This window comes from Eurypyga helias, unplaced genomic scaffold (assembly GCF_000690775.1).
Source record: "Eurypyga helias isolate BGI_N326 unplaced genomic scaffold, ASM69077v1 scaffold2861, whole genome shotgun sequence".
Taxonomy (NCBI): domain Eukaryota; kingdom Metazoa; phylum Chordata; class Aves; order Eurypygiformes; family Eurypygidae; genus Eurypyga; species Eurypyga helias.
The window spans coordinates 33060-58112 of NW_010228727.1; the positions used below are offsets into that span (position 1 = coordinate 33060).

Here is a 25053-nt window from a genome sequence, read left to right on the forward strand (position 1 = left end):
TGAAATTAGTGCATTAGTTAAAGTATATCAAAACCTGGTTGATCTGACATAGGCAGGCGTGTTACTTCTGTGGGCTCCCGTTTGAATACTCTACCTGCAAACCCGAGGACAGCTCTATCTTGGAGTCATTTCAGAAGATTTTAGATATGTACATGTGATGCTTAAAATACAGAATTTTGAAATATTTGACTTGAGCATTAATACTGGAAGACTCTGCCGGTTCCTACAGCGCAGCACAGCTGAACACTTGGGCCTTCCCTGAAAGATGACATATGTGACCTGTGACCTATCAAACCTCAGAACTTCCAAGACAGGAGATACGGTAGTAGACTTTTATGGCCTGTTGCCAAGCCTTCAAATAAAGTAGGTAGTTTTTTTCTGGCTACTAAACAAAATAGAACAGATAAATATGTTCTACTCTCAGAGGACATGGAGAACAATTGATCTTTGCCTTAATATTAAACTTCATATTGTCCTGAGCTAGGAGCAACTGCAAGGACACTTCCCAGTAAACAAAGACTTAAGTTACTGGCTGCTGAGTTAGCCAGCAGCATTGTTTCTATCTTGAGATGTTTTCCCACCTTCTCATTTAATCCAGAAAGATTTGGTAGTTATCTTTTTCCAGATACAAGGGGAAATCTATCCTCCTGATTCTAATCCGGTAAACTGTCATGATTTCCAGCAGCAACACTGTCACTAAAACCCCCTGGCAAGTCTGCCTGGCTGGAACAGCAGCCCTCCGGGGCCTCTTCTGTGTGCTTAGATGCCTTTCTGTGCTGTTTTTCACTCTGTCCAGTCTCCAGCACAATAGTAACTAGGGAACAGCTCTGTAGCGCTTTGAGCGTTACGGAACTCAGGAAGGTTCTGTCTGAGCACAGACCTGGTCAGATCTGCAGGGAGAGGCCGTGCCGTCGTGGCAGGGAAGCGCTGAATGCTGTGATTTCTAAATGTGCATTTTGGATGTGTTAACAAGACTCCACGTGGAAATGCTTTTCCAAGAGAAGTACAGTCTGCAGGCCCACTCTGAGAAGTTGTGTGCGGTGTGGTGGGTCTGTGAAAACACATTCCAGTCAACTGGTGGGAGTGATTTTTGGAATATGCCTCCAGCAATCAGAGCACACTGAATTCAGAGGATGAGAAAACACAGAAATCCGAGGTCTTCAAAAAACAAAAACCTCTGAAACACAAAATCAGAACTTAATTCACACAACTGTGTTTCCCTCAGCCTCTAGAACTAATAGCAAAATGATGCAGTGATTCCCAAGGGTTTATTACTCTGAAGAAATAAGTTTGGGCGGGTTCAGCCATATTAATAAAGCCCACCTTGAGGCATGAGTCTTGCTTTGGAGGGATTTTTATACTCTTCCTGACTGTTGCACTTCTCTGGCAGAAATGGACCTAAACACAAAGCAGTGAATGTTGTTGCTCTCCCCTCCGCGACCGTTTTGTGTATACACTCTTTTAATGTGGTATATTTAAACATTTAGTAACTGACAAGAGATTTCCCAGTCAGTGGCTTATCCTAGTCCACAAAATTACCTGTCTTTATTCACTGTGTGAGCTAGATCATTTGTCACAAGAGAGTAATTTATGATTAATTGTGACAACACAGTATTATATATACTGCTGTGTATTCTTTTAAATCAGTCTTTCTCCTTCGCTTCCCTTAGCTTAAGCCTAGCCATAGACAGCTTTGAAACATATAATTCTACTTGGGACAGCCAAGGATGTATGAAACAAACAAAGAATAATTGGGTGCACCAGGGAGCATCAGCAAAAGAGCAGTGTTAATTGTTGAAGAAGAAAAGACAATGACCAGTTTTGTCAGGGAGTGTTGACAAGAAAGATAAGTTGGAAGTAATTAACTGTCTGACATGCTGGAAGTGATGTGTCTGCCAGTGGCTCTTTAAATCACCAGGATATGAAATGTGACAGCTATTTATCACTTTGGTGAGGCATTGCTGCCTAGCTTTCCCTTGGGAAGCGTGGATGTAGGATGTTCTTTGACTATCTGGCTAAAAAGAGGCACGGGTGTATTTCAAGTGCTTCCTGGGTGCCTGCCATCTTGAACTATGATTATGGGGCTTGCTTAGCCTGACTAAATCTGGTCTGAGCTCAAGCCATTCTGAGCTCCTATTTCCAAAAGTGTTTTACTTGACCTTCCTGGCTAACCAGAGTGTGTCTGGGAACTTGGTTCTTTAGTTGTCAATAAAGGAAACTTTACAGGCAGAAGTAGTATAGCACTCATTGAAAATTGTCCCTATTTTGGGTGTTTAATCCTGCAGATTTCTTTGTCTCTACTGATCAACAGGCCTTTTGTAGTGGGCAAAAATACAGAATCATTCTGATGATAGTGGTCAAGGAAACTTCTGAAAGCTGCCTGTATCTACAGCAGCATGTTCAAAGACCCCTGAAAGTCCCTTTGCTTTGCTGTCAGTTGACGTGTTTTGTTTTGTCTGGTTCTGCCACTTCCATTCCAGATGTTAATTAGTACTAATATGTACTGTCGGGTGTGTTGTGGCTTGCTTGGGCAGTGTGACATTGCTTTGGACAACTTGCACTGCTTATTCTCCAGTGAGAGTAGGGTTAAGGAGAGTAATGAGCCAGGGACTGTAACTAAGCTTTATAACAGAGCAGGAGCTTCATAAAAAGCTTATTTCCTCATTAAATGGGGGTTTAGCAAAAGTGCTCATCACCAGGCACCAGTGTGCCGACAGAGCCATTTCGGGTAGTAAGATTAGAAAACCACTGCGGAGTAGAAATGGATTCAGGGAATAGCTGTGCATCATGTTGCTGAAGTGGAGAACCAGGCTTGTGAGCAGCCTATTTGCTTGTGCTTCACAAAATTCAGCTGCCTGTGCAAAGCAAGGTGCCTCGCTGGTGCAGAATGAGGACAGGTTGTGATGGCAGGAGTTTCTGACGTGATCTTGGAAGCCAGCAAAAGCCCAGCAGCCGTATGGGTTAGTACCAGCGCCGAGGCATTCCATGCAGCGTGAAACTGAAAGTAGGGTTGCAGGCTTTTTGTGTGTGTTCCTGGTGACATTTATCAACTGCTCTTATAATGTAGATTGTTTCCCAGATCATCAAAATCTCTACTCTAATTTTTAAAGGAATTGGTGGTCTTTTTTAAGATAAAGTGGAGGAAAATAAATCAGTACTGTAAGGTTCTTCATAATTTCTCAAACAGTTGCACTTAAGTCTTTCAAACTGTTGGCAACTGTCTTTTTCCCTGTGCAGGCTGCTGTTTAGAATTGATAGTCATATACCCTCGCTCTTTGGTGTAACAAGCCTCGAGAGCGTATGCAGAGAATATGCGTGCACCTATTGTTTTGCAAATATGTAGTCATTGCGTGTCTTCTGAAATCCAATCGTTCACTTGGAAGTTTTAAACAAAAAGGAGGGTGTTCCATTGGTATTTCTAAATGATGGAGCTTGGTACTATCAAGCAGAAGCTCATACCAGCCCTTAATAATTGCCAGCTGTGTTAAATGGTCTTTCTCTTCCTACATTTTCAGCATTAATAATAAACTGCAACAGCCAGAGGCAGCTGCTGGGGTACTGGAATATGCCATGAAGCACTTTGGGGAGCTGGTGAGTCCTGCTGGAGAACTGTTCTTCATGTCTTATGTTTCCATGGTTTTTGAGGTTTGTTTTTTTTACGTGGGGGGGTGGTGGTGGTATGTTGGTTCAATCAATGAGTCGAGGTTCTATCCCTGGTTACAGCACTGCGTTGTTCATAGCGAAGGTGCCTTCCTGCCTGTGAGGGTGTGTACTGTGTCCTTTGCTGTGTGCTGGCAGACACTGTACACAGGGGAGATAGCTGGGGAAGGTTGTAAGAGCCTCATTTGGAGGAGCATTTAGCACCTCTTGTTGACACTGAATGCAGCTATGAGCAGCTAGCAACTTGACAAAGTCAGTCATTTTATTTAGAAGCTTGGAAAGGAGGGAATAAGTTCCTGTTCTAAGATTCAAATGCTCGAGGGTTTTTGAGAAACTGCACTAACACCTTCCAGGTAAGGATTTAATGGAAGTTGTGCCTCTAGCCTCTCATCCAGTGGGCACGTGAACCTGTCGGAGAGTTCACAGATATTATTTTGAATAGTATCTTACAATTTTGGCTGCTCACAGAAATAAAACAACCCCATTTGTGTTTGTCTGTGTCTTTCTCTGCATGGCTTACCTTGTTTTCTTTCTGTCCTTCTGTCTTAAAAGCATTTAATTTGTATAGAGGGATTAAAGTATCTCTGCTCTCCTGCCAATTCTACCCTGTGAAAAATACGATTTTGCAGTGATAATTTGTGCGGTGCCGTTGGGTGATTGGGAAAAGGAGGGCAGCCCTGGAAGCACAGTAGACTAGCCTCCTTCATTAGGAACCACTAGAAAGTGGGAACAGGAATAAGCACAAAATGGTGTTGTAGGATTATGTGTGGTTTTGACCTAGACTGGAAAAGCAGTCCTTTCTGGGAGAAGTACGGACTTCCGAGCATCTTTGCAGCTGCTTATGATTCCTTGGGTGGATTGTGCGAAGCTCTGTTACCTAATTCTGACCTCACTCTTTAGCGGTAATGTGGTTCTAGCAGTAAATGTAGGTCAAAACACCGAGTTTGCCAGAACAGGCAGTGAAAAGAAATTAAGAGGAGTGGTGAGCTCTACTTTCAGGAACTTACTTGAAATATTATGATTGAGCTGAGAAGTTAAAGGGCTGGTATATAAATGTCCTCAGTGGAAGACCTGGCATGCAGAGTGTGGTTTATACTGACCCTGCCCACAGGGCTGTGAAAAGAATCTCTTCTGCAGCCTTGTCAAGACGTGAGCTGCCAAGGACTGAGCAGAAAAACACTGGTGGAGATAACTATGGAAAAAATATTAAGGCACTTTATTTCTTGAAAATTAGAAATGAAGACTGAAGAAAAGTTTGTGCAGCTGATAAGGATCACTGCTTGGCTTAATTTTAAAGTCTCTGTTACAAACCACAGCCTTTCCTTGTGAGGGCTATGATTAGACCCCGGCATCATACTACCTGCTCTATTAAAAAATGGCCTAGCAGCAGCCAGACGTACAGTGTGCTTTTTGGGTTGGGGTTTTTTTCCAGTTAGCCACTCCTTTCCTGAACGCAGGACTGTTGTTTAAATGCAAGCATGTGCAACAATGGGAAGTGGAATATTTTTATAGATTTACCCTTTTTGCTCTTCCACTCACTTCCCCCTCTCCACAACGAAAAGCACCAGCTACTGAGCTAGTGTTCCATGGCACTGGATAGGGGTGTTATGTTGGACTGATGTGTCTGGTCAACCTGAATGCATTCCTGTGCAGGTTAAGCAATACTCATGATTCCTGTTTTCTCCTTGACTCAAGTGTGAAACTCTCTGTATCATAGAAGTACTTGAGGATATTTAAAATGAAAAAAATAAAAAGGGCTAAGTGACCACCGTAGACACAGAATTTTTAAAGAAAAGCTGTGGTAGTTAATACAGAATGGTGAATAATAATCTCACTGTTTATTTTGATTTTCAAACAATCTCCCCCTGCCCCTTAGGAAATTCAAGCTACTTGGTATGAAAAGCTTCATGAATGGGAAGATGCTCTGGTGGCCTATGACAAGAAGATGGACACAAACAAAGATGATCCTGAGCTGATGCTAGGACGGATGCGTTGCTTGGAAGCACTTGGGGAATGGTAAGAGAGGAATACCTAGAGTCTGAGGAAGATGGTGCCTTTAAAAATGGTGCTGTCATCCAGGTGAAATTTTTTGGCCTGAATTCCTATTTACTCTTGCTTACTTGATAGTTTGAGTATTGCCAGCAGCTTCTCACTTTGTCTGTTGAAGTCAGAGTTGGTAATAACATCTCTAAGCCTTTTGGGATGGGCCACCAATCATGGTCTCTCTGAAAGAGAATCTGCAGTCTTATGATCAGATCAACCCCATTTGGGACAGAGAAAGAAATTGTAAATAGAGGGGACCTCTCAGGAAACATTTACATGGCAGCATTTGTCAAAAACAATCATAGGAGGAGCTTGTTGTGCCCTCCTTTTTAAACTCTGCTTAGAGCATGAGAGATTTCTGTATTTATTCATGGCCAGAACTGTGCCTATCCAACAGTCTTTTGCACAACTCTTAGCGAGGTGTCTGCTTCCCAGTAGTCACCTGGGTGTAAGATTATGCCAAATTAATTATTCCCACTTCAAAACCCTTTTGCCCATCTTGTAGATGTCTGAGTTTTTAATTACTAATTTTTTTTCATTCATTAAGCATTTTCTTTGTGGGCATTTGGTATTTCAAACCCCGTGTTAAATGTGTGTTGTCAACATGTAACTGGTTAGAGTCAGTTTTTGTGAGAGGGTGAGCTGGTAGTGACTAGCTTGCTAGTGAACTGGGGGCTTTTGTTTTTCTCCCTGTTCACTTCAATTCAAGGTGGATAATTGGAGAAGGCATCCTGTGCACTGTAGCATGCAGTTCTACCCAGGGGCATATGTGATTTGGTCCAGGTTCCGCCTTTCTACTGAACTTTTCATGTCACTCAAGCGCTCTCCTGATGGGTCCTGACGCGAACCCATGGGATGCCACACAGTAAGGAGATTCCTCTTCACTAAAGTCATCTTACTGCTAGAGAAACAGAGCTGTTTGAGAAACCTAATTCTGACAGCATTTTTCTGCCCTTTTTTGTTTCAGATGAGGGTGAGGCATACTGGGTGTAGCTTTTTCAGTAGGAAAAACAGATCATTTTACTGACCGTTTCTCAGTCATCTCTTCTAGGAAGAGGCAGTAGGCAGTTTCCACCAGGAATTTACAGAATTTCTCCCTCTGCCAGGACATGTATTTGTGTAAAGTGTCCTCTCTGGACCTCCTGCTTCTTCACATATCAGTGATAAATATATTACAAAAGGATGCTTTTCGTCTGTTGGAGCTAGATACTGTGAGTCTATTGACAGTCTGTAGTGATGACAGCAGTCACAGTCGCAAAGGTCTGTGTGCCTGCTGCTGTGGAACTGCTCTCTGTCTCTATGCAGATGTCTTTTACAATCCAGGAATGTTTTTGCAAAGGGCTGTCTGCTGCCTTGCAGCTGACTACAGTGACATCACCCTGAGACTGCGGGTTCCATGGTTTAGCTGCTGGAATTCTTCAGGACTGTTCAACATGACTATTTGTGCTGCTGGAGTTTACTTGGCAGAATATGACAGTTAATCTAGAACTGATGCTACACAGCATCATTATTTCGGAACTGTGCAGTGACGTTTTGAAAGTACAGCCAAAATATTCTTAGCCATTTGTCTCCTGGTGTAGATATGTCTGCAAGAGGGCATACTCCTTTATTAGCATCTACAAGGTCCTGATTTACTGCTGTTGCTAGGTTTGGCTTGGTTTTTCATTAGTTTTGTGTTTTGTTTTTTTTTTTTTTCTCCTGGGCCATTAAACTGTCAGAATGACTATCTTGCCTGTGGCAGCCCATTGGTTCTGTTTGACTAACTCATCTTCCTTTTTGAGAGGGAGATGATGACAGCGGAGGAGGCAAGTTGGCCTCCCTCACAGTTGGCAGCAGTTCCACTGCTACAGAGTATTCAGCTAGAGAAATTCTGGAACTGTAATGCCCACAATAATTGGTTTGATTGATAGAGCATTCATAGTGGATTTAAAAGAAATAATATAAAAAAATCTTGATGCTTCCTTTCCGCTGGAGATGAAAGACTCAGATCCCCTCTGAGATCTTGCCATGACAAGTCTTCGTGCGAGGTTACAGCAGTATTGATTCTCTCCCCTCTGTCTTCAAATATGAGGATGTGTTTATCCAAAAAGTTTGATAGCAGGAGCTGTGCACAAGCTATTCACATCGTATGTTCCTTGTACTGACACTTGCAAAAAATTTTAAGCATCCCTTGCTTGGTGTTTTTTTCCTTGAGAATGGGTTTTTTCTGTATTTGGAGACTGGAGTTGACAGTTGGGTTCATGGAGCAGGCATTGCTAACTGCTGAGGAACACTGCAAACTTTTGTCTGGATTTGTGTTTTCACAGCGTGGTGTGCCTTTAAATTGTTTTTGGTGATAGGGTATTTGTCATCAGACTTGCGTGTCTGAGTTGGCCAGAGGAGAAGAATCCTATTCTCCACTCTATATAAAAAGAACGATGAGACTGGCTGTGATCTTATCTGTGGAAAGTGGTTGTTTAACAAGGCAGAATTCTTAGAAGAAGCTTTTTGCTGATCAGAACTTGTGGATTCTTCTTAGGGGGCAGCTCCACCAGCAATGCTGTGAAAAGTGGACACAGGTTAATGATGAAACTCAAGCTAAGATGGCTAGGATGGCTGCTGCTGCTGCCTGGGGTCTAGGTAACGTATCCTTGTGTGGTAGTGTATGACAACCCACAGTGCGGAAGCACAGAGAGTTTAAAGTTACTGCAAACTGTAAGAAACAGCAAAATCAAACTGTAAGAAACAGCAAAATCAAGCAAAATTATTTACGTTGGGGTATGAAGTGTTGTCCAACACTGAAGCCCATTGGAAAACCTACATTTACATAAAGTCTCCCAGTGTAATCTCAAGTATAAAGGGTCTGAGCAGATAACCAGTTGCTGAACTGGTCCCTTTTATTTGGTTTTATACTGAACATAGCTCAGACTTGAAATGAGATTAATGGGATTTCTCAGATTTATGGCAGACTCTTGTTTACCAACTAGAACAATATCTGTTGAGCACTTTGGTAGGTTGTGTCTGCTGAGTAGACAACCTTAAGTGGAATAAATCTATAAATGGTCCAAATATCAGTTATCCTGATAGCTAGGTATTTACTGGAGAAGCTTATAAGTCACTTGCTGTCTGCCAGCCTTTGCTGAGAAAAATTGATCTTTTGCTTTGTAGGACACTAATTCACTCAAATGTTCTGGAAATGTGAGCATTTCAACTTTTTCATCACAAGGAATGCAAGAACTTTTTCCGTCAGGATAACAATTTTCCTACAATAAAAATGCCCATGTTTTTGCTTGTCTGTAATTCTGTGTATCTACATAGACAGTTTCTGTATGTAACACACTGTCGCTCCCAAAGACAAGCTGTTGGAGAGCTGACTTAAGCGTCAGGTACCACACAGCACTCGGGCCTAGTCGCTGGTGTCGAACACTGTGGCGTAGTTCTGTTCTTGCCTTGCTGAGACAGCTGTTGTGTTACTGAGGGTGTCTGTCTCTCTGCAGGTCAGTGGGATAGCATGGAAGAATATACCTGCATGATCCCCAGGGACACCCATGACGGTGCTTTCTACAGGGCTGTACTGGCTCTTCATCAGGACCTTTTCTCACTGGCTCAGCAGGTAATTATCTTTCTTGATGGCTTCCCAAAACCTACTTTAAGATGAATGAGGCTATACTGCTGAATGGAAAGACATGGTCGTTTAACGCAGTTGGCTATAACCTATGAATTGTCCAATACCCTTTTTTCCATCGATGTATTAGACCTTGGTGATGAAGCTTATCTTGTATTTCCAGAAACACAGCAGTGAACATACAACTACTACAGATAGTAGTGGTCCAGTGCTGTAGAATGTAAGAACGCCTTAGTCATTCTTGGATTTCTCTACTTATATGTCTGTTTTCTAGACAATGCACAAGGATTATCTCAGCAGAGGTTCCATTCTGCAAGACGCTGCTTGGTAAAAGCCATTTGTGGCATAAGACACACGTTCGTGGATATTCTGTGCACTTCTGTCTGTTGCAGCTTTTTCAGTGAAGTGCTCTTAATATCACGTACCAGAACATTTCCTCTAATCTTTCTGATAGCAGTGATAAATTTTAAATCTTAGATGGAGATGAGAAATCAAGGCAAGGAATGATTCCATTAAATAGAGCCACATTGGTATGCTTGTTTGTCACAGAGGAGATTTGCAGAGCGACTTTTTCCCCTCTGTAGATGTTGTTTACTTTCCAAGGAAGCTCAAGTACCATTTCTCAGAATTCTGTGCTGGCTTGCCAACTTAGATAAAGGAGTAATTCAGTCTGCTCTGTCAAAACCCGTACACAGATTTTCATATGATGTGCACAGTAAAATTAGCCAGGCATTCAAAGGGGTAGAGTTTGTGATTAACCTTTAACATTTTGAAGAGGAAAAACTATAGATGAGGAGAGATTATATAATGACTGGAACTAGAGCAGGATATATTTCATGCTTGAAGAGCTTGTCTTAGTTGGAGGAAGAGAAATGGAATTTGCTGTCCTGTAAAATTCATAAAAACCTGTTGGGTTACATAAAACATGAAAGCTATTTTCTATCACTACATATTATCAAGAGACATTTCTTGAGGCTTTTTTGTAACCAACTGTCTTGCACTAAAATGTGAACTTCTCTTTTCCTCTATAAATGTTATTGATTATGATCTCCACAGTGACAGTAGGACTGCAAATACTGTAAACTTTGATCTGGTAGAAAACTAAATTTCAGACTGTGCAGGTGATAAATAAAGCCCCCTCGACTTCCCCTACACCTGCCCATGGACAGTGCTTTCCTGTCAGTTCTTTCTGTTGGTAACATCCTTTCTGCGTTCTTGGAGAACAGAAACAATGCCAACTTTGTTCATGAGATGGAGCAGGTGAACAGCAGTTCCAACAGTTGACTCTAGGTAAAACATACCACCTTTGCCCCGATATCTTGTTCTATTTCAGTGCATTGACAAAGCCAGAGATCTGCTCGATGCTGAGCTGACTGCCATGGCAGGAGAGAGCTACAGTCGAGCCTATGGGGTAAGTGTCTAATTGTCTCTTCATTGCTGCTTCAGACTGTCTCTGGGAGTTGCATAAAAATTCTGAGCAGTGCCTCTATCAACATAAGACCTGTGTAGGCCACTAAATGGCTCTTGGAAATACAGCTTTGTAGGAGCAGCTTTGGGACAAATTAAACAGTGAAGTGAGCTCCCCGCTCCTCAAAACAAATAAGAATTGACATTTAGAAAGTTTGAATCAGCAGGCTGCCTAGATACTAGTATATATCAGTTGATCCTTTACCTATTGGACAACGCATGTACTTTAAGGTTTTGATGCCAAAATACTGTTCCTTAATTATAGATTTGTTCTGTGATGATTGGGATGGAATGTGATTGTTTCCTTCAGGCTATGGTATCCTGCCAGATGCTGTCAGAGCTGGAAGAGGTTATCCAGTATAAACTTGTACCAGAACGCCGTGAGATCATCCGCCAGATCTGGTGGGAAAGACTGCAGGTACACCTGTGTAAAGGTCAAGGATGGAGATGCTGGTGTGCTGGCATGAACAGTGTCGTTTTGAGTCAGTGGGATGGCTCAGCAAATCTTTCTAGTTCTCTTTTCATCCTGATACCCAATGTGCTCACATGGCTGCGTGCTGTCTCCTTTGCATTGGGCCTCGTTGTTTGAGCTCTTTTTTTTTTGTTTGATGTTCCTGAGGTGTCTCATGTGACGCTGTAGTAGGGTGATTTAAGCGTTTAAATAGATGTGTACAGAATGGAGATGGTAGGCTGCTTATCTCGGGGTTGGAACACACCTGGAAATACTGGTTTGGATAAGGCTAGACTGAACTTTTTACCTGGCTGGCTGCATTCTAAGGAGAAGTGAATTCTCTCACAATGCTCGAAAACGGGACAGAGAATTTACGTACTTGTAAAAGATTGTCCTGTTCCTTTTTGACCTCTTACAAGCACATTTCCGATTGATTGGTGGCACTTAGGGACATGGCTTAGTGGTGGACTTGGGTTTATGGTTGGACTCAATGATCTTAAAGGTCTTTTTCAGCCTAAGTGATTCCGTGATTAGTCTTGTCTGCTTAAGAGAGACCTTTAGTAGTGCTGCTTTTCCTGTATTTAAAGAGAAGTTTGTGGTTTCTTGCTCTAAACAGCAAAAATCCAAAGCACCTCTGAAGATTTGAATCGGCCAAATATTTTGACACTATTTCCTTACAAAAGGAAAGTGAACATCATCAGATGGAGTAGTACATACATGAATACTGTTTAAAGAGGTAATTCCTGCAAGGAAAGGAAGAAAAAAAAGCGGGGGGAAGCATTATATATACCAAATTTTGATACACTGCCTGGAGCAAGAATTTCTCCCTATGCAGAGTTCTTCACCATGACTGCTGTATCTGCCTCCTTATGAAAGGCTGTTGCTGCTGCATATTTTTTAGCTGTTGGGGAAACTGTGAGAAAGCTTTTCGTCTCCCATCTGCATTCCTGTCTGGAAAAGCTCAGGAGCATTCCACTGGGGTGGAGAAACTGAGAGTGACAGGAAGTATAATGTCTGAATACAGCTGTTTATAGTCCCAAAAGCAGTACATACAGTTCTGGCACATTTTATAGCTGCTTTTTAATAATTTTAAAAAGCCTATAGAATGAGGCTTATTTGGGTGTTAAGGAACAAGCTTTGCCTTTCTGCCTAGCCCTCGATTTTGTGGAAAAAAGATAAAAAGGGAAAGAAATAGATGTTTTGGTGCTAAGTTGCTTGCTTCCATTGGAAATTCTTTTGTTTTCCTCAAAACTAAGTCTAAGTCATCTCTGGATCAATAGGAACTTCAGACCATCATTGTTACCCTGAAGTACTTGGCCATTAAAGCAAACACCATGTATTTGGTTGCTGCTGACCTTTCTGCAATTCTACATCTCTCTGTAGCATCCTTGAAGGTTTGAAATGCAGACTCGTCCTGCTCTGACTGACAGTGTTGTTGTGCCTCTCCCTTCAGACAGACAAGAACCAGACAGTGCTTGCACAAGCAGCCTAGCAGTTGGAACTGCAGTTTCTGGCAGAATATCAGTTCAGTCATGCCAGCCTCTAAAAGCAACACAGGCAAGGAGAAGAAAAAGGGCAATAACAAAAATATCTTCACAACCATTTGGTTTTATACCATCTCCATCTTGAGATTTGTCACTGTTTAAACCAAAAATAGGTCTTAAAACTAGGCTGAGAAGGGTTATAAAACGCTTGACTCGTTTTGAAATTGCACAAAGCGCTTTCCTGATTTTTTGATGCTTTAGAAACTTTTCTCCTTTTTCCATTAGAGGATATAGTTAGACTGCAAACACTGAGCTGGCTGCAAAGAATAAGAGTCAAGGCCTTAACCTTCTTCACACGTTGCACACGTTGCAGGATTAAAGAGGTAGCCAGCTTGTTTGTAATGTCAGCCTGCTGTGAGTTACGAGTACTGAAGTCTCTCCATCCTGGGAAAAGTCCCTTCAGACTCTGAATTAAGGCTCTGTGGAGTAGATTGGAGATAAAGCGCTAACCAGATCTCTTCCTTTTTCTCTCAGGGCTGTCAACGAATTGTGGAAGACTGGCAAAGAATACTGATGGTTCGATCTCTTGTTGTGAATCCACATGAGGACATGAGAACTTGGCTCAAGTATGCCAGCTTGTGTGGCAAGAGTGGGAGACTGGTGAGCAATATCAAGCTCTGCCCTCTACAGCAGGTTTTTAGACGATTAGCTTTGTCATGCTGCTTGAGCATTTCCAAGTACTTTCATTGCCCGAGTGGGATAGACTCTCCTCTGAGGAGGAAACTGGTCAGAAATTCTTGCAGTGCTAAAATTGTAACCAGAATAGAGTTTGTGCTTGTAGCCAAGACTATTTTTGTGGGACTAGTATGGTACCTGAGAGCCTCAGAGCCAATTATTTGTTGCATGCTCTACCTGAAAGTTCTTATGCAGCACTGGTAATTATTAACAATAGCTCTTTCTGCTAAAGAACTCTTTGTCAAATCTAGAATGTGATGTTGTTATTGTTAAACATCACGATCCTATTTCAGCATTCACCACAAGATTTATTACCAAAAATAATTGAAACAGAGACTTCACACTCTCTACTGGCGTCTGAAATGAGAATCTAACACTCTGATCCCAGTGAAGACATATAATAAGGCTGCTACATCTGTGTTTTATCTGGAGGGTCGAAGTGCTTTTTAGTGGGGGGCAATTCTGTGGTCAGTATGGAGTTAAGAATGAGCTTGTTGTAACCTGCTTTTTGTCTTTGCGACTTTCTCCAGGCTTTGGCCCACAAGACACTTGTGCTGCTCTTGGGAGTAGATCCATCTCGACAGCTGGATCACCCACTGCCAACTGTACATCCCCAAGTGACTTACGCATACATGAAACACATGTGGAAGAGCGCCCGTAAGGTACAAAAGAACCGTTTGTGTGCAGTGGCATGCACATTAGCTCTTTGTATTCCCCACAGAACCAAGTCAAGGCTGAAGGTTTTATTTTTGCTCACCCTAACAGAGTAACTAATCCCTTTCCTTATTTTTATTTAGAAGATAAGCTTTTGAATTTTTCCTTTAAAACTCTGTAGTGACAGGGAAAGTCTGGCCCTAATTTATTTCCTACGTGGAAAGATTGCTAAACCAGTAGCAGGTACCCAAGGGATGCAGCGAAGATGAATGGTCAATAGTAGCTCTTCTGTCCTCACCAGGATTTTGCTGTATAGGCTTGGTACTCGACTTTTCATCCACCGTTCGGATTGCCAGGTCTCCACACTGTACCTACGATCAGGGTTACATGCTGAAAGAGTAAGGGCTTTTTTATTACCAGTTTTAGAAAAATATCCTGAACAGTTTGTGCTTTGTTGCTGAGCAGACTGACTTTTATTAAGGACATTATTGAAAATTTCTAACTGAAAGGCAGCTGAAAAGTACATAGGGTTTTGTCAAGGGAATAGTTTGGCTCCGAAGAGCCTAGAGTGAATGTTTTTGACATTGCAAAACGGCGAGAATTTACATAATCAAATCCAGTAAGCTCCAGCCTGGATAACTTTATCTTTTTTTTAATATACATTAAAGCCTCCATTTATTCTCATATTCTGCCACATCCTTTTTACTTTTCCTGTCCTTGGGATTGCCAGCACTGGAGCAGAGCTATTGCTATGGGAGCATTGCCATGACCTAACTATTCTTTATTTGAATTTAAAAAACAGAAGGAGCTGCTTGTGAGGCCCTGTTCTGTTGGCTTTGTAAAACGGTGTAATGGTCTCTTACTGTCTTCAGTAAAGAACCAAGAAGTCCACGGGTCTTCTCTGCCCGCCTCTTTGAGAGAAGGTGGGCTTTTCAGTGTTAGACCTCTGACACAGGCGTAGAGAAGATGCAGGAAGGTGGTGCAGCTGTAAAAAGAATGAAAGAAGGCACAAAGTTTAAGAATATGAGGGGGTAAATGTATCTAAATAAGCTGATGCAAGAATATGGGGAGCCTATTAAGCCAGGAAAGAAGAGTAGAAAACCAGCACTGGTGGGAAAGAGGAACAGATGTCATCGGAATCAGCTCCTCTTGCTTGCTGAATGATTTCCTCTTTAAATACAGTACATAAGCTCTGTGCTTAGGGGCTTTTTTTTTCCTTTTATCACATTAAAACTGGGTGGTGTTTACAGTGCTGAGAGAAATACTTTACCCAAGGTACCCAATCCCAGACCTGCATACAGGTCTCAGCCCTTTCCCTGAGCACTCTAATGCTGGCCTGGCTGACTCACTGGTTCCGTCCTTGGAAAGTAGAGGGTTATTGTTGAAATTCATGGTCAAAGGTGCAGCTCTGTGGCAGAAGCAGCCTTGTTAGGGTACAACAGAGTTTGCAGTCTGGAATGAGACTGGGGTTTGTTTATACCTAACACAATGTGTGTATGGAATTCTTCTGGTACCAGGAGCACTACATGGAGGGGTGTATCCTTATGCCCTACTTGAGTGACTCTCGTTAACGAAATAATACATAGTTATTATTAGGTGATGTATGTAGAGCAGTTTTGTAGGACTGTGTGTGTTCACTTGATTTGGTATCCTGAGCAATAAGCTACTGAGGTAGGCTGGTGTGGTAGGAAATGACCACTTCCTTGAGCTGAGGAGTTCAAGGTCGCTCGTTTGACCTTTTCCTTACTGCCATTTTGACACTTGCCAGATCCAGCAGGTATAAACGTGGCATCTGGATGGGAAACCAACCGCGTAGCACTTGCAGAGCAGCACAACAGTCTTCTTTTAAACAGCAGATAACACAGATGGATAAGTAAACCCTATTGCATTTCTTCTAACAAGGACCTTTGCCAGCAGCTGCATTCCACAGACATACACCGTAACAAGGCTGCATGCAGACTTAGGAATTCAGTGGTTAAAGAAACCTCACTGCTTTGAGTCTGAAGTGCTCTGCCTGTCAGTTCACGGTGATCAGTTTTCAGTAGGAATGGTTGTTGTGTGTGCCTGGTTATGAGAGGGGCAGACAACTGTTTGACAGTATCTTTTGTCTGGTTTTGACAAATGTCTGGCATAACGGCGTAACTATTTGTAAGACAGTTATTTCCACCCCAGCCCCTTCTAACCAAGTATCGAGGTTACAAGCTGTGGAATGCCCTCCCTCCCCCCTCATGTTAATAGTGTGATATTTTCTTTTACTTCACCATGGGCTAATACCCTTTTTCCTGACAAGTGACTGGTGCACGCTGACACTTGAGTGGAATGGATGAGGCATTTCAGCTCAGGTGATTCTTGTCTCACTCTGAAGTAGCTCATTCCTGTAGATGGAACAGAAGTAAATTGGGCTCTTAATAGCATATTCTGCAGTTTCTGACCTGAAATGACCTTGCAGATTGCAAGAGCTTTACTCTAATTGTTTCCAGTGAAGCGTGCATACTTTTTTTTTTTCTTCAGACTTTAATTTTGGGTTTTCTTACACTATAATTCTTTCCAAGGAATTTCAGAAAGAGTCTTCCCTCAAAATTTGATAGTGCAAGTGGCTTTAGCACTCCTGCCTTATGTAATCTGCTGGCAAATGAGCAACTCGCATGTATATTTCTTAGCTTTAGGAGGAATGTGGACTTTAATATGTTGAAACAACTCAAATTTTACGTCCCATGATGTGTGCTGTAAGCCTAGCAAAGCTGAGGGGTTGGAGGGAAGATCAGGAAGCTGTGAGTTTGCCTTCAGGCGTTATTTTCTCAAATTGTTTTCTTTTTTCAAGCCACAGCATATTATAGACAGGCTTCTCTGGGTTTGTGATCCTGTCTGTTATGATAGCAACCTGGTCAGATACAGTTTGTAAGCTGTGAACATTTGATTGTGGGAATTGCTGGACTCTCCTCGGCGTGCATGCTCAATTGCAAATGAGACATCTCTCCATCATTACTAGAACCTCACTCTGCAGGAGCAGTAACGACATTCTCTGCTGCTGAAGTTTTCTTGTACAGGTGACCTTGCCGCTTTGCCAGAGTTGAGTTCTGACACATCAGAGCGCGATGTTAGCTTAGGTTATGGTCGGCTGTGATTTTGATGTACGTACGTCATGAAGATGTGCCCGGTTTCAGAGACATCAAGAATCTCTAACCTCTTCATGCATTTGGTGTTACATATGTAGAGTATAAACTCATTTTAGAGGGATGTAAATGGTTAAAAAGCTTTGAAAGAAAACAAACCTGTATTTTTTGGCTTTCAGTGGAAATGTATTTCCACATTGTCTTCCACTCTTGTGAAGCTGTATTTAACCCCTGTGGTTCTTACTGCAACCATCATCCAATTACAGATTGACGCGTTCCAGCACATGCAGCACTTTGTGCAGGCAATGCAGCAGCAGGCACAGCATGCTATCGCAACCGAGGACCAGCAGCACAAGCAGGAACTCCACAAGCTCATGGCACGGTCAGTACCTGGTCCTCGGACACCCTTTAGCTATATAGTGAAACCACTCTCTTTCCTGGGGTTGCAGGGTCCGTGCAGGGGACGCATTTCAGGCAAAGCCCATGCTTTGAGAAGGAACAGGGGATTTCTCATTTAGCTGGTAGAGCCCCGTTTGGTATTACGTCCTTATCTATCATCTGATTGTCAGTAAATGTTATTGTGACACTTCAGTGTAAACAAGCTTGTATTTGCCACTGGCAGCTGGCTGTATTTTTCCAGCACTGCGGCTCACTGGCAGAAGGCAGACCTCTCAGCACGGCTATTTCTTTGGTTTTCAGGACATCCAGTCAGTAGGAAAGAAACACCTTCCACATGCCTGGCATATCTGTGCTTGGCAGTGTGTGCCCTTAAAACAACAGCAGTGCTTTGGGCAATAGGAGCCCAGCATGTGATGGTCTCTTGTTGCATTAAAAACACATCTCTTCATCTCCACTTTCCTCTCTGCGTCCAGAGATGCCAGAGCTGTTTTTTCCAATTTAAAGAGGAATTGCATAGTGCTTACTATTGAAGATTTGGGGTTTTGTAATGGGAGGCATGCACTTAATTTCCTTTTCTGAGAATGGGAACTTGATTACACCATCATCTTATTTTTTTCAGTGACTATCATGGAAGACAATTCAGTCACGAGTTGCACACACTGTTTCTTGCACGATGCTTTCTGGAAAACTCAAAATATAGAAAGTACAGCTGTAACTGTGGTATTTAAAGCCTGCTGAGGGAGCAAAGTATTAAGCTTTGCACAAACCTTCACAGCCACACCCTGCTGCAGTAAAAATATGTTGTTTTTCCTTTCCTCTGGGAGAGGATGATTTAACGGGGTTCTGGCTTGGGGGAAGAGCAGTTGCTCTGTGTTTCCACTCTGTCGCAGCATTCTCTCCGGAAGGCCAGTTCGTATGGCAGTAAGTAGAGCCAGCCAGCACATCCACTGTGTGCATTCTGGCAATACTAATGAAGTAATCTGCTGCTGTCTTGCCTACTTCTTACGTTTATTTTATAACCGATATAAATGAGGAATAAAGTTTGACCCTCACCTTTCCCCCTAAAAATGAAACCATTAACTAGTTAGTTCCACACTTCGGAGCAGGATCTATGTGTTTTAAACCTTACGTGGTAACATGTACGCTCCCAGTCTGCAGAAGAGGCTTACTGAGTGAGTTTACCACATGAAATGTCTTTCAGACTTCAGGTAAGTAATCTGGCAGGCTTTGTTTTCATCCTGAGTCAATAATTCCTTTGCTTACCCAGGTGTTTCCTGAAACTGGGTGAGTGGCAGCTGAACCTGCAAGGCATCAATGAGAGTACCATCCCCAAAGTCTTGCAATACTACAGTGCTGCAACAGAGCACGATCGCAACTGGTACAAGGTCAGTAAGGAAAAGCTTCCAGGCACCGTTGCAGAGAGATCAGTAAATCTGATTACATCCCGCAGTATAGGAAAGGAACATGTTCACAGGAAGATCTCCTATAACTATCTGCCTTGTTACTGTGAGTAGAATTAACAAAAACAAAAAGCAGCCCAAAGCAACCATGAGATTCTTGTTTAGAATTCTATCTGGCAGGTAAAACTAGGCCACAATTCAGTTTCTATTCTTGCTTTTGGGACTTTCTTTGCTGTCAGTTAACAGTGATAGAGAAAAGATAATTTTTGTAGAAAAAATGTAACTTATTCTCACTCAGTCAACTTGAACTAGGAAAGTAGCCTTGTTGCTAATTCTCCAAAGAGCCTTTGATTTCAGGGTTGTGAAATTTCAATTAACGTTTGGTGCCAGATCTTCTCTGGGGCAGCCATCTCCTGCATTTTGTTCTGTTACACCTCTCCTGGTCCTAACACATTATCATTCTTAATTTTAAACTTTGAAAAATTAAGGTGTATGTGAATGGGATGTTACTTAATTTTTGCTATGGAGCTCCTTTGCCTTAATATCTAACAGGGAGCTGCTGGCCCAAAACTCACTGTGATTTTATTTAAGATAATAAGGCAGTTAAAACTACAGGCGATTAGAGAAAGCAAAGCATTGTGTTGTCTGCAGGGTATTTGTCTGTGGACTCAAGAAAGTGGATTATTATCTCTAATAATTAGGAATTACAGGTTGCAGAAAGGATTCTTCTGACTTTTGTTCTCTCTTGCTGGCAGGCCTGGCATGCCTGGGCAGTGATGAACTTTGAAGCAGTGCTTCACTACAAACATCAAAACCAGGCCAGAGATGAAAAGAAGAAGCTCCGTCATGCCAGCGGAGCCAGCATCACCAGCGCTAACACTGAGGGCAGCAATAGTGAGAGTGATGCAGAGAGCACAGAGAACAGTCCCATCCCATCTCCAGTGCAGAAAAAAGTCACTGAGGTACCCTCCTTCCCTGTCAATGTTGAGTGATTGCTACTTAATGCTTAGAAACAGGAACATACTGTGGCAGGAACGAGCCACTCTGCGTACTTGGCTTGTGGAAGGTGTCTGTGTATGTGTATATGCTTGCAGCTTACAGCACAAGTGCCGAAGTTCAGATTAACTCAGTCATAAGGCAAGAGGGTTAGATTAATGTAAATGATTTTAAGTTAGCTGTGAGCTAAAGCAAAAGCACGGGTGGCTGTCATAGGTGGTAGTGTGTTCATTAACAAGTTCTGCTGTTTAAATAAACCCTTCATGAAAGACTCTGAATAATTTTTACTTACCAGTTATGGTAGGGTTGTAGTTTTTAGGCTGCTCTGCTGTCTGTAGTTTTGCCAACAAACTGAAGAATAAAACCACTTTACAGCCCTGCCAGGCTGAAAGACCTGTGTGTAGTCAAGCAAAACATAAATTCCAGGAGCAACATGTCCTGTGAGGAGCATGAGTAGAATTCAACTATAATGTGGATTATTAGTGTTCCCACATACTTCTCCCTCTTTCCCCTTGCTAAGTTAAGGATTCGTGTGGACTGATGTGCTTGTGTAGAACTAATGCAGCAATTTTCATTCCAAAAGGATTTATCCAAGACCCTCTTGATGTACACAGTCCCTGCTGTCCAGGGTTTCTTCCGATTCGAGGAAACAACCTTCAAGACACTCTAAGGTACAAAATGAAGCACGTAGTAAATGGAATCCAGCTGATAAGGGCACATGGTTTAAGGTTAGGTAGAACCTGTTTCTGCTCTTTTTGTTATGGTTAAACTAAGTGAATGCTTCAGTCTGAGCTAATTTGTGTTCGGTGGATTGGCCCTCATCCTACTCTCTTTGGGTTCTGTGAATAAGAGCAATTTGTCAAGGGGTCTGAACATATTTGACTGGAATGTTTTGGGTTTTTTTTGTTTCACTGCTAACAAATGTGTTTCTCTTTTGAAGAGTCCTTACTCTGTGGTTTGACTATGGTCACTGGCCTGATGTGAATGAGGCTTTGGTAGAAGGAGTCAAGGCAATCCAGATTGACACCTGGTTGCAGGTAAGGAACACAAAGGGTGAAGGCCAATCACAGTTCTGGGGGGAGCTTGGGGGGTTTGTTACACGATATCCATGATGATCCTTTGCTGAACAGTCCTCTGAGGGTGAGTGGGGAGAGCAGTGTGCAATACAGTTTGTAACTGATTTAAGAAACATCTTGAACAGACACGAGAAACATTCTCACGTGTTTCTGTATTTATATGCAGATTAGTGCATACGAATGGGAAAGAATGAGAATTTTAAAATTGAAGATGCCGTGCGTTTGGTGGTGATAAAACACCACTGTGCTGCTCTGCTGAAATCCAGTCAGTCTATTTCAGGATTGCTTTGTAGAATGACTCTTGTAAATAAATAAAAAAGGCTTGATTGCTTATTTGAGCATTACACTTCAAGACACATCTTACTGTTCCCGTAAGAGGATCCTGCAACAGTTTTGCGCAGAACACTTCTCACCTCACTGGGACTGTTTGGAACTTTGTGCTATTCTCTGACCATCTCAAAAATAAGTGTTGGGCCTCTCTGTCTGCTTTAGAGACTGTGAGACCTCTAGCAGAGGGCAGAACAGCTTGTGAACTAAACATATGAGATGTCACCGATGTTTATTTTACTTATCCTTACTACTAGGTTATCCCTCAGCTCATTGCAAGAATTGACACTCCTCGACCGTTAGTAGGACGTCTCATTCATCAGCTCCTCACCGATATCGGACGGTACCATCCCCAGGTAAGCTTTGGCTCAGAGGAGGAATTTCCACACAGTGATAGCTAATGAAGGCATTTTCCATGTTACATTTCACCTAGTCCAAGTGCCTGCACTGGAAGTTGCAGCAAGTGAGGGTAGTGACTATTGCTGCTGCTGCTGCTTTCTCCTCAGCACTGTTCACATAAAAATGGAAAGAAGAGGTGGCTGAGGATGCAGCAGGGGAAGTTCTCTGTCTAATACAGTACTGGGCAGTGCAAATCACCTTACATCTCATTAAGTGACTACTAAGAGGCTGCCCCACAGACGTTTTATCTGAATTTCTTCCTACAGTATGGGAAATCACAGAAGGCTAAAACCAGTTTTCTCTTTTTCCAGTTTGATACAGGCTGTCACAGTCATTCTGCTACTCAGTGAAGAAAAGTCTTGTAAGCTTTGTAGATTGGAAGACTCTGAATAGCAAATTCCTGTCACTTCTTTCCAGAAGCAAGCTTGCTTTCTCTTATCTAGTCCTAACAGTGCTATTTATTAATATTTTGCTAATCTTTCAATTTAGGTAACTCTTCTACGTGAATTAGGTTCTAAAATATTATTGGTTGATTTCCCTTTTTAGGCTTTGATCTACCCTTTGACTGTGGCCTCTAAATCTACGACCACGGCTCGCCACAACGCTGCGAATAAGATCTTGAAAAACATGTGTGAGCACAGCAACACTCTGGTGCAGCAGGCAATGATGGTGAGTGCCTCGTGTACCATGAACCGTATTGTGTTTCAGGAATGGATGTACCACAGGTATAATCATGCAGAATGACTATTCATTGTTCATTTTGTTCAAGTACAAATTTGAACAATTTGGGGTTTTTTTTGCATTTGGAAGAAGTTACTGTATTAGTTTGATTTCAAGAGAATGCTCTAATTTAAGAAGGACCATAACACTCAAAAGCTGAATTCTTTTGTCTCCTTATGAATAAATTTGGAGAAGAAATAAATGAAGAATCATTGTTCCATAAAGAGGTATTTTTGATTAATGAAAAGTGGAAATAAAACCTTACCAAGCATAGCATGGAAAGAGTAATTTAATTCATATGCTAAAGATTCTGTGAACAAATGAAAAGTAATACTTTCAGGCCAAGCCATATAGAAAATTTCAAAGGCAACAGATAAGATGAGAAAAGCCTGATCGGCTTCTGGCATAAAGAAGTGTAACAGCGCTCTGGGAGTTCTTGTGGCTCCCTCTAGCTGCCAGCAGCAAATATGTCATAATCGTTAGAGAAGAAGGTAGTTTGGCATTTGTAAGTGGGTATACAGTCAGAGCGTTTGTCTTTAAGTGTTTAACCCTTTTTCCTATCCTAAAACAGGTGAGTGAAGAGCTAATCCGTGAAATATGTCGTAATCGTTAGAGGAGAAAATAGTTTGGCATTTGTAAGTTGGTATAGACAGAGCTTTTGTCTTTAAGTGTTTAACCCTTTTTCCTGTCCTAAAACAGGTGAGTGAAGAGCTAATCCGTGTAGCCATCCTATGGCATGAGATGTGGCATGAAGGGTTGGAAGAAGCATCTCGTCTGTACTTTGGAGAAAGGAATGTGAAGGGAATGTTTGAGGTGCTGGAACCACTTCATGCAATGATGGAGCGTGGGCCTCAGACTTTAAAGGAGACATCCTTCAATCAGGTATCAGCAAATGGGCAAGAGCATAACCTTCTTCATGCCCTCAGAAACAGGCGGGACAACTACCTGCCCCGCATGTGTAGTAAGGACCTTTGCAATCTAGCACAAAGAGTAAATCTCTTGGGACTCAGTACGTTAGTTGCACACTTCATTACTGGCATTTATCTGCAGATCTGTATCATTTGGTGACTACGTTACTACAGGGGCCATGGCAGTACAGATTGCTCTGGGGTCTTAGATCGGCTGTGATAGCCAATAGGGTCTGGAAAACATCCAACTGTTCTGCAGTTAATTCTAGTAACTCCAGTCTGCTTTGGTTCACGGTAGCCACTAGCAGAGATAGTAGAGATGACCTCTCAAGCCGGCAAATGGTATTAATTTGAACTTGTGAGCCTGCTGTTAAAGGGGGATTCTGTTCATGCTGTTGCCTCCTGTCATGAAGTCTGTGAGTGACGTTGTCTAATGAACTCAGTGCGTGTCTTGGATCCAGGAGATTCTAGATCTTTAATTTTGATATGCTCTAAAAATGTGAGATCAAGTATTTGTAATTCAATTTGAAAATAGATTGTGATGCTCTTTGTAGGTACTGAGTGGTCTCCACCTTTTTCCTCTATTGTCTGCAGAAACATTTTTCTTCTGTTGTTGTTCACTTCCTCCCTAGGCCTATGGCAGAGATCTAATGGAAGCTCAGGAATGGTGCAGGAAGTACATGAAATCGGGGAATGTCAAAGACCTAACTCAGGCTTGGGATCTCTATTACCATGTGTTCCGGCGTATCTCAAAGCAGCTGCCTCAGGTGGGGGGAGAGGTACCATTCTGTTGTGGGTCTTACAGTGCAGGTTGTCAATACCAATCTTTGCTTCATTTTTCTGCTTATTCAAAACATTCACATTCGGTTTTCTGGAAATACCTGCCCATGTCTTGCTGCAGTTTTGCAGCTTACGCAGCACATCCTGCGTGCATCTGAAGTATTGGAGACTGACTGAACTGTTCTGGGTCCCTCGACAGCGTGAGCTCTTCAGATGTGTTTGAGATCTAACTGCAAATCTGGGGGGTTGTATTTCTTTTGTTTTCGGTAGCTCACTTCTTTGGAACTACAGTACGTGTCACCAAAACTCTTAATGTGCCGGGACCTGGAGTTGGCAGTGCCAGGAACGTATGATCCCAACCAGCCCATCATACGCATTCAGTCCATTGCGCCCTCGCTGCAGGTCATCACCTCCAAGCAGCGGCCCAGGAAGTTAACCTTAATGGGTAAGAGAGAGCGGTTTTCACTGAGCTGTTCTAGTATTTAAACAGTCGTTGCTTTTGGGTCAGACCGTGTATTTACCAGGTAAAACCTCCCCAACCCTCCCCTCTTTCAAGTGGGGTATTTCTTAGTGGTCTGGTCAGTCTGACTGCCACGCTTTTCGGTTCTTGCGGGCGTGTGTATTTACTCTTTGTCTGTTTGTTCAGATAGAGTGAACTTTTGTCTACTAATTCTTTTGCAGGAAGCAATGGGCACGAGTTTGTGTTCCTTCTGAAAGGTCATGAAGACCTTCGCCAAGATGAAAGAGTGATGCAGCTTTTTGGGTTGGTCAACACTCTGCTAGCAAATGACCCAACTTCTCTTCGTAAAAACCTCAGGTTCGTGTTGTGGATAATCA

The 25053-nt window shown here is 42.4% G+C and overlaps 1 protein-coding gene across 1 annotated transcript in view; it reads left to right on the forward strand.

Moving 5' to 3' along the window:
• The window catches only part of MTOR (mechanistic target of rapamycin (serine/threonine kinase)), a 65778-nt gene that overhangs the window by 32183 nt on the left and 8542 nt on the right, over nucleotides 1-25053 (forward strand). The window contains 20 exon segments of the mRNA XM_010160071.1: nucleotides 3516-3591; nucleotides 5537-5676; nucleotides 8222-8322; nucleotides 9180-9295; nucleotides 10641-10718; nucleotides 11085-11192; nucleotides 13244-13369; nucleotides 13975-14106; nucleotides 17478-17593; nucleotides 18878-18995; nucleotides 19766-19972; nucleotides 20590-20644; nucleotides 20647-20677; nucleotides 20947-21043; nucleotides 21667-21765; nucleotides 22355-22477; nucleotides 23228-23410; nucleotides 24069-24203; nucleotides 24487-24661; nucleotides 24898-25033. Of these exon segments, the coding sequence (XP_010158373.1) occupies nucleotides 3516-3591; nucleotides 5537-5676; nucleotides 8222-8322; nucleotides 9180-9295; nucleotides 10641-10718; nucleotides 11085-11192; nucleotides 13244-13369; nucleotides 13975-14106; nucleotides 17478-17593; nucleotides 18878-18995; nucleotides 19766-19972; nucleotides 20590-20644; nucleotides 20647-20677; nucleotides 20947-21043; nucleotides 21667-21765; nucleotides 22355-22477; nucleotides 23228-23410; nucleotides 24069-24203; nucleotides 24487-24661; nucleotides 24898-25033 (2352 nt within the window).